Genomic DNA, 16,080 nt, shown 5'->3' on the forward strand with positions numbered 1-16,080 from the left:
AACTACGTTTGCACGCTTCGAATTGCCACTGCAGCTGGTAAGTGACAACGAACAAGCTTTTGTAAGTGATGAGTTAACAAGATTCATGTCAGTAAATGGAATCAAACACTCAACCTCAGCTCCGTACCACCCTGCCACCAATGGGCTGGCAGAACGCTTTGTGCAAACCCTAAAGCAAGGACTCCGTGCAGCAAAACGAGACGAAGGGACTTTGCAAACAAAACTGGCCAAGTACCTGGCCTCCTACCAAAATACCCCACATGCCACGACAAATGAAAGTCCAGCCGCACTGATGTTCGGGAGGCCTCTCCCCACACAGCTGGACATCATGAAGTCAAACAGGCGCAATGAAGTGCCGAACAAACAAGCCAAGATGCTCTCCCGTGGCCGGGAGCGCCATCTCCAAACAGGACAGGAAGTGATGGTGCGAGACTACAGAATGGGACCCAGACCTTACCAGGTTCAAGTGAGCCCAGACATAATGTGGCGGCGTCACATTAACCAAATGCATTCCACAGAAAACAGCACAACAATCGAGAGAGAACAGGCACAGAGAGCTCCTGAGAGTGACACATAGGGAACTGTAGAGGATGGTGGGGCAGTAAAGAGACCCCAGGCTGAAAGAAGGGAACGTGTTGATGAAGGTGCTGCTATAGCAGAAGCTATAATGGATCAAGCACACACTGAGGATGTTCAGGAGCCTCCAGACAATCCTAGGCGCTACCCAGAACGAAGGCACCGTCCACCAGACAGACTGGACTTATAAACAAACAAACAAAAATGAACTCTTCAAATCAAAAGATGCAAAATAACTACAACGAGTTCTGGGAAATGATGTGGTTTGGTAAAAGTAACTCTGATTGTATAAGAGAAGGAATGTTATGTTCTGTTAATTACTGATGTCACCTTTAAGAATGGAGCAAGACCATACAGGATCTTAAAGACCAGGTTTGCGTCTAAAGCTATCCAGACTAAATAAATGATGTTTATAAATTATATGACAATGGAGGTAACTGTTTGGTTTCTTATCAAAATTATTAAGTGTTTGTTTGTGGAATGATTAAATTGGTTTCAGACTAGTAGCTCCTGCTTGTGACCAGCATGTGAGGCAATATCTCAGATGTGAGAAGATCATAGCATGCATATATAGTTTGGTGGCCTCCAGAGGAAGGAAAGGTCTTATAAACCTAAAGTTGGATAATCCAAACCTAACCGTTATTCTGCCCTTGAATTGCGTTCCCATGCAAAACTAGACAGATAGCTAACAACTAAGTATTCAATAAAACTCCCAAGGCGTGACTTTTCTTGAATTAATATATTGAAAACATTTATGTTGTGAAAAAACAAATATTTTCAGAGGCTGAAGTGTGACAAGAAATAACTGCACTGAAAGACCTGCACCGTAGCGTTGTTTTTAGCTGCTTCTATGCGTGCAGAACGAATCATCCCCATTAACAAGAACAGCTCATTGGGAAGAATCAATGGATTTCTTAGAGAAGTACATACAAACATACAAACTTGTCGATATTTAAATGGAGGCAAGAATTAGTCATCCATTTAGAAACATGTACCATAGCTTCAGTTAACTTGTTAACAACCAATTGTTTATTTTTTGAGTATACATACAGAACTGTATTGTCTGCATACATCTGCATGTTAACTTGTGGGCAAGCAAGTGGGAGATAGATGGTAAACAGAAGGGGGCCTAATATTGACCCTTGTGGGACCCCAATGTTATAGTAAAGAGAGTCCGACTAAGTGTCCCCCAAACGAACCCTTTGACTTTGTTTGTCAGATGGGAATACATCCAACCAATGACTTCAGGTGGACACATTAAGGGAGGATAGTTTGGATAGGAGGACCTCATGATTCACAGTATCAAAGGCCCTTTTAAGATCCAAAAAGACTGCACTGACTTCACCACCTATGTCCAGTTTAGATTTAATGCACTCCATAAAATAGCAATTGGCTGTTTCAGTAGAATGGTTAGTTCTGAATCCAAATTGCATTTGATGTATGGAGTTGCCCTGAATGAGGTGATCAGTCAGATGACCAGCCATCCATCTTTCAGCTACTTTTGATAGCACTGGAAGAATGCTTATAGGTCTGTAATTTTCCACCAGTGTTGGGTCACCAGCTTTTAAAACAGGTGTCACTGCAGCAGACTTCCACGCATTGGGGAAGAACCCATATTTGATGGACAGATTAACTAGATGTACATTGGGGGCAATCAGAGAATATTTTTGTCTCTTCAGGAATACATTGTCTAGACCAAATACATATTTTGTTCTAGAGCTCCTGAAGAAGCTAATAATACTGTCCACTGCTGACGCTGACATTTCGGGAATTCTGAATATTGGTTTATTATTATCTATGGGAGTGATAACTGTGACCTTGGTTGAAAATCTTTTAGCCAGTTTGAGTCAGGTTGAAATAATCTGATCTGAGTTTTTTCCTGCAAGTTCTGTTTCCCCAGTTTATATTGAAATCGCTCTTGAAGATAATCTCCTTCTTATGATCACATTCTTTAAGCATGGCATTTAGATGGTCTTAAAACAAGATATCAGATGTTGATGGTCGATATAATCCAATAATAGTGAGAGACATTCCCGAGGAAGACATTCAGCCCCATACATTCAATGTCATTGGCATGTTTCCATATGATACGATTGCATTTAAAGTTATCTTTCATATACATAAGCAATCCACCCTGTCTGCCCTCTCCCCTGTCCCTCCTGAATATGAAATGTCCAGGGACATTAAAGTCAGAAATAGGAGAATATTTCTTCAGCCATGTCTCAGAGAAACAGAAAAAAATCTAGATTAGAGTCGTTCAATAAATGTTTTACCTGTTCACTCTTAGAAATAATTCTACGAATATTCAGAAGACCTCCCAATATTCCTCTAGGCTTGGAACGAGGGTCCCAGAGCATTTTAGCCCGATTAACAGTTTGAAAAAGTTTCATAGTACAATGTTTTCAAAAAAAAAAGCCATGTTAGTGACAGAGGTTATGCTCACATACACAGAATGTCCTTCTCTGAACCAGATAATATAGGTTGCTCAAATATACATTATTTCAATCCTTCATCAATGATTTCGGTCTGGATGGCTAATTAGCGGGACTTTTCTCTACTTCTCTACATCCTCCATATCAACCTTTTTATCTGCAGGTGACCTAACTCCAGACTCTGATGGGGAGCTTGGTACCCTGGGCCGCTTGGGTGTATGTTGATTCCGGATTGTTTGAATGAAGGCCAGCATTGATGTTTGGCTGCCTTCTATTGTACTCCCCAAAGAGTTGCGCTGTCTTCGGGGTCCCTTATTAACCTCAAGATTTTCTATTGGGTCATGATTGTCACTGGTCTCAGTAGCTACTTTCCCAGCTTAATTTTTTTTAGCAATTTTCCTTATTTTTCTCGGAATGAGAGGTCACTGTTGCAGACTCTGGCTCACCAGGTACCAACTCCAATGTTCCATTCACTCAGTCTTTCTCCTTGGGAGACGAGGAATTATCTTCTTCAACCTCAGTCTCACTGAGATCAGTCATTCAGCTGAGATATGTGATCCGTCTGCCCTACTCATGGGGACAGGATTGTTGTCCTGCACATAGTGTTACTTACTCGACCGTGGCTCTATATGGGAAACCCTGTTTTCTTGAGCATCCTCTTCTCTCCCTAGATAACCATTGGGATCCACACAGGAGAGGTGGTAACTGGGGTCATAGGTCAAAGGATGCCCCGCTACTGCCTGTTTGGAAATACTGTCAACCTCACCAGTCGAACAGAAACCACAGGAGAGAAGGGAAGAATCAACATTTCAGAATATACTTACAGGTAAGGAAAATAACGGCTTTATTTAGATGAATGAGACATTGCTGTGAAGTGCTGAACCATCCTTTGTAAGATTGTGCATGGCATGTTATATTACTGTTGCTGACACCTGTATGTGTGTGTCTTGGGGGTTGGGCTAAAGGGGGAAAAAACACCTTCTTTTGAAGCAGCCTTTGGGAACAACATATTGTTGAATTCTGTGAAAATGTGGGAAATACATTTTGATTTCAGGTGTTTGCAGTCAGCAGAGAATGCTGACCCCCAGTTTTGTTTGGAGTACCGAGGACCCATCACCATGAAAGGCAAGAAGGAGCCCATGAATGTGTACTTTCTGTCGCGCAAAAGTACTGAAAGCATAGCTTGATCATAAAAGCATTCCCCTTTCCCCAGTGGGCAAAATGCATAAAGGTGTAATTTTGGGGTTCTACTTTGGTTTTATGGGTTGAAGAGATGTCAGATAATGTCAAGAAGATGTCATTTTCTGGTCGCTAAAAAGAGATGTTAAAAAACGTTTTACAATCAGCATAAAACCGGACCATGACGTACACCTGAACAGTTTTGCTCACTGGGTCACTTGTCAGTTTCAAGAAGCTGAAGACATAACAATTTTACCATCTAGAAATATACCTTGTTCTCTCCTTCACCAACAGTTATTCTTATTGTTGGTATGTACAGTTGAAGTTGGAAGTTTACATACACTTAGGTTGGAGTAATTAAAACTAGTTTTTCAACCAGTCCACACATTTCTTGTTAACAAACTATAGTTTTGGCAAGTCAGTTAGTACATCTACTTTGTGTATGACACAAGTAAATTTTCCAACAATTGTTTACAGACAGATTATTTCACTTATAATTCACTGTATCACAATTCCAGTGGGTCAGAAGTTGACATACACTACGTTGACTGTGCCTTTAAACAGCTTGGAAAATTCCAGAAAATGATGGCTTTATAAGCTTCTGATAGGCCAATTGACATCATTTGAGTCAATTGGAGGTGTACCTGTGGATGTATTTCAAGTCCTACCTTCAAACGCAGTGCCTCTTTGCTTGACATCATGGGAAAATCCAAATAAATCAGCCAATCAGAAAAAATGTAGATATCCACAAATCTGGTTCATCCTTGGGAGCAATTTCCAAATGCCTGTACAAACAATAGTACTCAAGTATAAACACCATGAGACATTCTGTCTCCTAGAGATGACTATCGTTATGTTTGGAGGAAAAAGGGGAAGGCTTGCAAGCCGATGAACACCATCCCAACTCTGAAGCACGGGGTGGCAGCATCATGTTGTGGGGGTGCTTTGCTGCAGGAGGGACTGGTGTACTTCACAAACTAAATGGCATCATGAGGTAGGAAAATTATGTGGATATATTGAAGCAACATCTCAAGACATCAGTTAAAGTTAAAGCGTGGTCACAAATGGGTCTTATAAATGGACAATGACCCCAAGCATACTTCCAAAGTTGTGGCAAAATGGCTTAAGGACAACAAAGTCAAGGTATTGGAGTGGTCATCACAAAGCCCTGACCTCAACCCTGTAGAAAAAGCGTGTGTGAGCAAGGAGGCCTACAAACCTGACTCAGTTACACCAGCTCTGTCCGTCTTAGGAGGAATGGGCCAAAATTCACCCACTTTATTGTGGGAAGCTTGTTAAACAATTTAAAGGCAATGCTACCAAAACCTAATTGAGTGTATGTAAACTTCTGACCCACTGGGAATGTGATGAAAGAAATAAAAGCTGAAATAAATCATTCTCTCTACTATTATTCTGACATTTCACATTCTTAAAATAAAGTGGTGATCCTAACTGACCTAAGACAGGGGATTTTTAATAGGATTAAATGTCAGGAATTGTGAAAAACTGAGTTTAAATCCATTTGGCTAAGGTGTATGTAAACTTCCAACTTCAACTGTATGTTTGTTTCAAGTGACAAATGAGGTACATTCATAGGTTTAATTTAGTGTGATATGACACAGATGAAGAACCTTTTTTATGGATATACTGTAGGTACGGGCAGGTATTGAAATACAATGTCATGTATTTTTTTTCTCTATCCATTCCAGCATTTGAAGTAGTATTTTACACTCAAAGTATTCTGTTTTCTATGTATTTATTGACTGATGTTGTATCTGTGCACTGATTGTATTTGTTATTTTCATTTGTGGTGTAACATACATGTATAGGCCAAAATGTATAGGCCAAATCATAATCTCAGCTGTGAATTCCATATTCTGTAGGACACACTGAACTTTTGGTATTATGTATTAAACACATTAAATATTTCACTTAACCGTCCAAATACATTTTAACACCAATATGCAGTGTAGTTGTGAACTACATGTAGTTCAACAAGTAATTCAACTACATTTTGCAGTAGCTTGGTGGTAGTTGAACTAAATTAAAATCTAGGTAGTGTTTTCAGTAGTTAATGACATTCTTTGCCATGTAGTGGTGTAGCTAACTGCTAGAAGTAAACACTACTCTTTTTGCAAAAATAAAATAAAATATGGGGGAGGTAGGCAAACATTTACTTTCTTTTTCGGACCTCAGACCTGCCTAATTCTCACTTGAAACATAGTTTTTGTGTTTAATAGGCTAAATTACATACTCTGTTAACATATGACCCCAATGTGATCTGTTTTTGCAATTTGTAATCTATGACATTTCAGACTTGCGTATCGTAATTTTCACGATTTGGATGTAGAAAACTACTTTTTCAAAGTGACTTGAGCTCCCGAGTGGCGCAACGGTCTAAGGCACTGCATCTCAGTGCTAGAGGCTTCATTACAGACCTTGGTTTGATTCCAGGCTGTGCCACAACTGGCTGTGATTGGGAGTCCCATAGGCGGCGCACAATTGGCTCGGGTTTGGCTGGGGTAGGCCATCATTGTAAATAAGAATTTGTTCTTATCTGACTTGCCTCGTTAAAAATAAAAGTTAAGTACTAGATTTGTGCTAGATGTGTGCTCCTAGATTTTTCTCAAGGGTAGATTTAGTGTAGCTTAACTTCTTCCAGTGTGAAGTAATTGGTAGCTTGGTAAACTACTGTCTATTTTCAGAGTAGCTTCACTAACACTGTCAATATGTTGTTCTGTAAGTGTAACATTTATTTTGAACAACACTCACCCAAAAAATCTTGTTAATGTGAAAGTGCGTCACAACGTGGATACTATTGTGCAGGAGAAGACTATTGTTTTTACACAAATTAATTCACTGTTTGTTTCATTTATGATTTTTGTTGAATAAAAAGAGGCTACCAGAGCTGTGGTATTGTTTATTTGAGCAGAGGAATTAGAAAACAGTTCACGCATTTTGAACAAAGTCACTGTTTGCAACTGAAATAGTCAACCTTGCAGAAGCAGAGGAAGTCATTCTTGGTTAATGCGCTCTCAAGTGGCCAGTTGTAGAACTGTTGATACTGACAGATCAGAGCCTTGGCAAGGCTCCATAGCTTTAATTTGTGTTCTGTTGAAATAACAGAGTACACAAAGGAAATAAATGTTTAGCACCATGTGTCCTACGCTCCCTCCCACCCACCCACCTTCCCAAATGGTCCTCAATGATTTTAGTTTCTTCCTATCCCAGTATTGAGGTACACATCATATAGATATCTCAATCATTCAATCAAATGTATTTATAAAGCCCTTCTTACATCAGCTGATGTCACAAAGTGTTGTACAGAAACCCAGCCTAAAACCCCAAACAGCAAGCAATGCAGGTCTAGAAGCACGGTGGCTAGGAAAAGCTACCTAGAAAGGCTAGAACCTAGGAAGAAACCTAGAGAGGAACCAGGCTATAAGGGGTGGCCTGTCCTCTTCTGGCTGTGCCGGGTGGAGATTATAACAGAACATGGCCAAGATGTTCAAATGCTCATAGATGACCAGCAGGGTCAAATATCTACACTACCTTCAACAGTGAAGAGGCGACTCTGGGATGGCCTTCTAGGCAGAGTTGCAAAGAAAAAGCCATATCTCAGACGGGCTAATAAAAATAAAAGATTAAGAGGGGCAAAAGAACACAGACACTGGACCGAGGAACTCTGCCTACAAGGCCAGCATCCCGGAGTCGCCTCTTCACTGTTGACGTTGAGACCGGTGTTTTGCGGGTACTGTTTAATGAGGCTGCCAGTTGAGGATTTGTGAGGTGTCTGTTTCTCAAACTAGACACTCAACTGTACTTGTCCTCTTGCTCAGTTGTGCACCGGGGCCTCCCACTCCTCTTTATATTCTGGTTAGAGCCAGTTTGCGCTGCTCTGTGAAGGGAGTAGTACACAGTGTGGTAAAAGATCTTCAGTTTCTTGGCAATTTCTCGCATGGAATAGCCTTCATTTCTCAGAACAAGAATAGACTGACGAGTTTCAGAAGAAAGGTCTTTGTTTCTGGCCATTTTGAGCCTGTAATCGAACCCACAAATGCTGATGCTCCAGATACTCAACTAGTCTAAAGAAGGCCAGTTTTATTGCTAACATAATTACAAAAGGGTTTTCTAATGATCAATTAGCCTTTTAAAATGATCAGCTTGGATTAGCTAACACAACGTGCCATTGGAATAGGGAGTGATGGTTGCTGATAATGGGCCTCTGTATGCCTATGTAGATATTCCATAAAAAATTGTCCGTTTCCAGCTAAAATACTCAATTACAACATTAACAATGTCTACACTGTATTTCTGATCAATTTGATGGACAGAAAATGTGCTTTTCTTTCAAAAAGAAGGACATTTCTAAGTGACCCCAAACCTTTGAACGATAGTGTACACACGTCAATACAAATGAAAACTCAGGTACGTAATCAATCAGACAACAACATAAATTAAAGCTTGCCATGTCCTATAAAATAAATCAAATAAAATGTTATTGGTCACGTACACACATTCGGCAGATGTTATCGCGGGCGTAGTGAAATGCTTATGTCTCTAGCTCCAACAGTGCTGTCACGTGTGCTCCCTCTCCGGCCTCTAGGTCACCAGGCTGCTCATTCGGGCGCACACGTCACCAGTGTTACGCGCATAATGACACTCGCCTGGAATCCATCACCTCCGTGATTACCTGCCCTTTATATGTCACTCCCTTTGGTTTCTTCCCCAGTCGTCATTGTTCCTGTTTCATGTCGGTGCGTTGTTTGTGTCTCTTGTTTTGTTCATTTATTAATGAAATGTATTCACTCCCTGAACTTGCTTCCCGACTCTCAGCGTACATCGTTACAAGTGCAGTAATACCTAACAATACACACAAATTCCCAAAATGATCAAAACAATTATGAGGATGTGGATTTGCCTATTGTGCAGTTGATTATCTCCAAAGTGAGACTTTGTAACATGCTATTAACCCATTGACTGTAAGATGGTGGGTTTCGCCTTTTCCGGTGTTCCATGTTTCTGGCAATCAGACACACATATCCCAGGCATTTGATTCTGCCTTTTCTATTCCTGAACTACCAGAATTGTCCCAAAGATAGCTATCAGTGGGTCATGATTTATACAGTAAATGCCTGTGTTATATGGGATAGTGCATAAAAAATACCATCCAAATAGTCTGCTGTATGTGCAAACCAAAATATATGTTCATGAGTTGCAGCAGTATGCTGGCATCTTCCACATTAAGGGGTCAACTTGGGAGTAGAATTTAGCCAGTTTGGCATTAGTATAATGACTTCTTTGTATCACTTTGAAGTGTGTATGAACTTCCCTGGTACAGTGCATTCGGAAAGTATTTAGACCCCTTTTGTTACGTTTTAACCTTATTCTACAATCTTGGCACACCTGTATATGTGAAGTTTCTCCCAATCTTCTCTGCAGACCCTCTCAAGCTCTGTCAGGTCGGAATGAGGGAGCGTCACTGCACAGCTATTTTCAGGTCTCTCCAGAGATGTTTATTTGGGTTCAAGTCCAGGCTCTCGCTGGGCCACTCAAGGACATTCAGAGACTTGTCCAGAAGCCACTCCTGCATTGTCTTGGCTGTGTGCTTAGGGTCATTGTCCTGTTGGAAGGTAAATCATCACCCCAGTCTGAGGTCCTGAGCGCTCTGGAGCAGGTTTTCATCAAGGATCTCTTTGTACTTTGCTCCGTTCATCTTTCCCTCGATCCTGACTAGTCTCCTAGTCCCTGCGGCTGAAAAACATCCCCACTGCATGATGCTACCACCACCATGCTTCACCGTAGGGATGGTGCCAGGTTTACTCCAGACGTGACACTTGGCATTCTGGCCAAAGAGTTCAGTCTTGGTTTCATCAGACCAGAGAATCTTGTTTCTCATGGTCTGAGAGTCCTTTAGGTGCCTTTTGCCAAGTTCCAAGTGGGCTGTCATGTGCCTTTTACTGAGGAGTGGCTTCCGTCTGGCCACTCTACTATAAAGACCTGATTTGTTGAGTGCTGCAGAGATGGTTGTCCTTCTGGAAGGTTCTTCCATCTCCACAGAGGAACTCTGAAGCTCTGTCAGAATGTCACCTCCCTGACCAAGGCCCTTCTCCCCCGATTTCTCACTTCCTAGAGCAGCTAGCTCTAGGAAGAGTCTTAGTGGTTCCAAACTTCTTCCATTTAAGACCAGTATCCCTTCTTTCTTTTCTCTCCAAAACTCTTGAACGTGCCGTCCTTGGCCAGCTCTCCCGCTATCTCTCTCAGAATGACCTTCTTGATCCAAATCAGTCAGGTTTCAAGACTAGTCATTCAACTGAGACTGCTCTTCTCTGTATCACGGAGGCGCTCCGCACTGCTAAAGCTAACTCTCTCTCCTCTGCTCTCATCCTTCTAGACCTATCGGCTGCCTTCGATACTGTGAACCATCAGATCCTCCTCTCCACCCTCTCCGAGTTGGGCATCTCCGGCGCGGCCCACGCTTGGATTGCGTCCTACCTGACAGGTCGCTCCTACCAGGTGGCGTGGCGAGAATCCGTCTCCTCACCACGTGCTCTCACCACTGGTGTCCCCAGGGCTCTGTTCTAGGCCCTCTCCTATTCTCGCTATACACCAAGTCACTTGGCTCTGTCATAACCTCACATGGTCTCTCCTATCATTGCTATGCAGACGACACACAATTAATCTTCTCCTTTCCCCCTTCTGACGACCAGGTGGCGAATCGCATCTCTGCATGTCTGGCAGACATATCAGTGTGGATGACGGATCATCACCTCAAGCTGAACCTCGGCAAGACGGAGCTGCTCTTCCTCCCGGGGAAGGACTGCCCGTTCCATGATCTCGCCATCACGGTTGACAACTCCATTGTGTCCTCGTCCCAGAGCGCTAAGAACCTTGGCGTGATCCTGGACAACACCCTGTCGTTCTCAAATAACATCAAGGCGGTGGCCCGTTCCTGTAGGTTCATGCTCTACAACATCCGCAGAGTACGACCCTGCCTCACACAGGAAGCGGCGCAGGTCCTAATCCAGGCACTTGTCATCTCCCGTCTGGATTACTGCAACTCACTGTTGGCTGGGCTCCCTGCCTGTGCCATTAAACCCCTACAACTCATCCAGAACGCCGCAGCCCGTCTGGTGTTCAACCTTCCCAAGTTCTCTCACGTCACCCCGCTCCTCCGCTCTCTCCACTGGCTTCCAGTTGAAGCTCGCATCCGCTACAAGACCATGGTGCTTGCCTACGGAGCTGTGAGGGGAACGGCACCTCAGTACCTCCAGGCTCTGATCAGGCCCTACACCCAAACAAGGGCACTGCGTTCATCCACCTCTGGCCTGCTCGCCTCCCTACCACTGAGGAAGTACAGTTCCCGCTCAGCCCAGTCAAAACTGTTCGCTGCTCTGGCCCCCCAATGGTGGAACAAACTCCCTCACGACGCCAGGACAGCGGAGTCAATCACCACCTTCCGGAGACACCTGAAACCCCACCTCTTTAAGGAATACCTAGGATAGGATAAAGTAATCCTTCTCACCCCCCTTAAAAGACCTAGATGCACTATTGTAAAGTGGCTGTTCCACTGGATGTCATAAGGTGAAAGCACCAATTTGTAAGTCGCTCTGGATAAGAGCGTCTGCTAAATGACTTAAATGTAAATGTAAATGTAAAATGTAAATGTAAGAATGAAGGAGGCCACTGTGTGTTTGGGATCCTTCAATGCTGAAGACATTTTTTGGTACCCTTCCCCAGATCTCGACACAATCCTGTCTCGGAACTCTACAGACAATTCCTTCGACCTCATGGCTTGTTTTTTGCTCTGACATGCACTGTCAACTGTGAGATCTTATATAGACAGGTGTGTCCCTTTCCAAATCCAATGTCCAATCAATTGAATTTACCACAGGTGGACTCCAATCAAGCTGTAGAAACATTTCAAGGTTGATCGGTGGAAACAGGATGTACCTGAGCTCAATTTTGAGTCTCACAGTAAAGGGTCTGAACTTATGTAATTAAGTTATTTTTTTATTTTATTTTTTTTCGGTGCAATTTTTTAAATAAATACTTATTTCGCTTTGTTATTACGGGTTATTGTGTGTAGATTGATGAGGAAGTCATGTACCTTTCAAAGGGTCTGAATACTTTCCGAATGCACAGGGAGGCCTTTATGAAATGAGTCACATATTTTTGCCCTCCTGATGTGTGACTCAGGTTGTGACCCTGAAGTTGAGTCTCTGGTGTTATCCATCAGCACCAAAGATAACCCGAGGGGTCTCTCAGTCTGTCATATTGCTTAGCCTTTAGATAAGCAACACCAAATAGGATGGCAGATATTATACTTTTATAGTGTAACTCAGGCCATGATTTAATCCGATCTTTCCTTGTCAACAATTAACCTTTAAGGCAACGTTCCCGCGTTTGCAGAGACAAAATTCACTGTCAATTCTGCATATGTTGGCTCAATCGGAAATTACCTTTCAAATTGTGCATTGTTGAAAAAGCGCAATCGGATCGGTCTTAGTATTTTCTCCATTCACCATCTCCTGTAACTGATATATGTCAATAAGCAACTAAATTAAATAAAAAAATAGTAAAATGTTTTAAACCAGATGTGCACATTTATCAGCTTTACAAACATTCATATGAAGTATTATTATGTTTCAATGTTTCAATTCCCTTTTAATGTGCTGTGATTCACAATTTATAAAAGCACTCACACTTCTGAGTTATCTCGTTGCAGGTTTTCATGGGAATAATTCGATAACTTCAAAGAAAATAAAAACCAGCACGCTGTTCTTGCTAGTGTGACTTATTTATTCAAGCTTAGACTACGTGGCGTACTCTTGGCCTTTCTTCTGAGCTTTTTATGTGTCGCGCTCAAATGCAATTGGATGCTTGATATCGAAATCATTATTAAAATGATTTACACATAATCAATATGGCCTTTCCATATTGATGCCTATCACTACTACTGAGTATAATGCTGTTAATGATTAACCTCCCACATCTACGTTGTTGAGTAATGTTCCGTTGATTGATTGCATCACCACAGCTAAAATAGAAAGGTATCTTCCAAAAACAGCTTCTTTGAGGTGTATGTAAAGGTCATGTGAAGTTTGCTCATTTCAAACGGTGTCCATGTCTGCATATTGTACAGTACTCGTTAATTCATTCATTTCGAGACTTCTGGACTAAATCAGTGTGTACCATGGTGAATATGGTACAATTCTGTATTGGAAAGAACCTGACATACTGTAGGTAGCATACAAGTTTGAAATGGTGAGAGACAGGGAATCATTTTTCTATCTATTAACCTATATTTTCATTTTAAAGAAAGCTACACAAATTTGTAGAAATGGACAGTAGAAACACAGCAACCCAGTGCCACACAAACATCAATCTATTCATTACAGCCAATGTTCTCCTACACGTCAGATTATTTCCCCATTGGCTCTTATTGTGGCAGACCACCTAAACTGAGGGCATCTTAACAGGAAAGATCATCTGCTATTCTCCTATAGGACAGTACAGACGCCACAAGAGGTAATCTGTTAGGGTCTACACTATCCCTGTGCAATATTAACTGACAGCTACAAAGGTCATCATTTCTAGGTGAAGTAGTGGGAAGATTATTAAGGTTAAAGTCTTAATAGAACCAAACTTTATCAGAGATGCAGATGATTAAAAAAAGATTTTCACTGAGGTCAATGTCTATGGGTTATATTTCAGTATGATAACCACTTAGCGGAGGTAGCTAAATTGTGGTTATCTGTACATTAATGTTATGACCCCTTTCACATACAACAAGATCCATTGAGAAAGCATTTTAGTTATATAGAGTCATCATATATTTAGTCCATGGACTAATAGGGACATTTGATCTGCAGGCAGGATGACACAGCAAACTACATACAATCCAAACCAAAGAGACAATATAAACTATACATCATGTAAAATAAATAAACAATATATATATACAGCACATTGCTATTGAATAAATATACATGATTAGGAAGAAATAGTAAAAATATCAAATTAAATAATTTGAGGTGATTGGTTTAAGGTTTACTTGATTGAAAAAACACATTTATAAAGGTGTTTAAATGTAGTTTATGAACTGTTATTTATTAGTTTATGGATGAAATACTTATACATTCATGTTTTAAGTGTAACCAAAATATCTGGTCACAATGTGGTCACAGTGGACTGATAAAAGACACATTTTAATGCCAAGTGTAGGTATGGCAAATTTTGATCAGATTATGGTGATTGGATCATCTTGATTGGATGACGACAACCACACACGTGAGCACCAGGTGCAAACAGGGCTTTAGTTTGTACGTGGCCATGAATCTCATCCAACTCCAGATAGAGTTGATGTGAGTAGTGGGAAGGAATGAACTCATCAATCTTTCACCTACATTCTTGTGCTGTCCATTTCCTGAAAAGTTTCCATTGTGGAGATACAAGGTTTTCTTACAAATAAACAACAGACGCCAGCTGAGTGAATTAGTCTCTCTTTAAAATGTCTGTCTTTCAAATATCATCTGGTGGGTGATGACACAGTGGCCATTTTTGCACCAGGAAGTTCACCACACAACAGCTAACAAACACAAAAATGCAATACACATGTTTATTACCACTCCCAAAATAAGAACTGCTTTAGTATTCAATTTGTGTGATTGTTAGATGAGTGGTGAACTTTCTGGTGCAAAAATGACTGCAGTGGCATCACCCACCAGATGAGATTTGAAAGAGAGTAATGTGAAAGTGGCTGCAGCAGGGAGCAAGGTGGGGGGGGATACTGTGATAAGATCCAGAGGCCCATTGTGAGGCCCCTTTTTTTTAAGGTATCTGTGACCAACAGATGCATATCTGTATTCCCAGCCATGTGAAATCCATAGATTAGGGTCTAATGAGTTTATTTAACTGATTCCTTCATATGAACGGTCATTCAGTAAAATCTTTGAAATTGTTTAAAGTTGCGTTTATATTTCTGTTCAGTTGTCACAGCCGTCGAAAGAAGTAGACCAAAGTGCAGCGTTGTGAGCGTACATTTTCCTTTTATTTAAAATGTTGCCAACAAACATAGAAACAACCGTGAAGCTTACAGGGCTATAGTGCCACTAACAAAAGTCAACTACCAACACTGAAAGGAGGAGGGAAAAAAGGGCTACCTAAGTATGATTCCCAATCAGAGACAAAGATAGACAGCTGTCCCTGATTGAGAACCATACCCGGCCAAAACATAGAAATAAAGAAACATAGAAAACAAAACATAGAATGCCCACCCCACATCACACCCTGACCTAACCAAATAGAGAAACATAGTGACATCAGTATATAATGACAAACATATAACCAAAGAAAAAATGATATGACTAGTTTCTGAAAGTTAGTCCCACACATTTTCAATTTTCAATTGCTCACTTCTCACTTTAGACCCCTTTCAGCACAAATAACCAACAGACCCTAAAGGTGTGTGAGAGAGAGTAGGAGAGAGAGAGAGAGAGAGACAGAGAGAGAGAGAGAGAGACAGAGAGAGAGAGAGAGAGAGAGAGAGAGTGTCACGTTCTGACCTTAATTTCCTTTGTTTTGTATTTATTTAGTATGGTCAGGGCGTGAGTTGGGTGGGTTGTCTATGTTTGTTTTTCTAGGTTTTGGGAATTTCTATGTTTCGGCCTAATATGGTTCTCAATCAGAGGCAGGTGTCATTAGTTGTCTCTGATTGAGAATCATACTTAGGTAGCCTGGGTTTTCACTGTGTGTTTGTGGGTGATTGTTTCCGTGTCTGTGTTTGTTCGCCACAAGGTACTGTTTCGGTTTTGTTCACGTTTATTGTTTTGTATTCATTGAGTGTTCAGTTCATGTTTTTAAATAAACAACCATGGACACTTACCACGCC

General features: G+C 41.3%; 1 protein-coding gene across 1 annotated transcript in view; it reads left to right on the forward strand.

Moving 5' to 3' along the window:
• LOC115145808 (guanylate cyclase soluble subunit beta-1-like) overlaps nt 1-7,094 on the forward strand; it is a 60,205-nt gene extending 53,111 nt beyond the window's left edge. The window contains exons 12-13 of the mRNA XM_029687352.2: nt 3,680-3,834; nt 4,063-7,094. Of these exons, the coding sequence (XP_029543212.1) occupies nt 3,680-3,834; nt 4,063-4,195 (288 nt within the window). The 3' untranslated portion in view covers nt 4,196-7,094. The remainder of the gene's footprint in view (nt 1-3,679; nt 3,835-4,062) is intronic.
• The last annotated feature ends 8,986 nt before the right edge of the window (nt 7,095-16,080 follow it).

The sequence above is a fragment of the Oncorhynchus nerka genome, linkage group LG18 (genome assembly GCF_034236695.1).
Source record: "Oncorhynchus nerka isolate Pitt River linkage group LG18, Oner_Uvic_2.0, whole genome shotgun sequence".
NCBI classification, from domain to species: Eukaryota; Metazoa; Chordata; class Actinopteri; order Salmoniformes; family Salmonidae; genus Oncorhynchus; species Oncorhynchus nerka.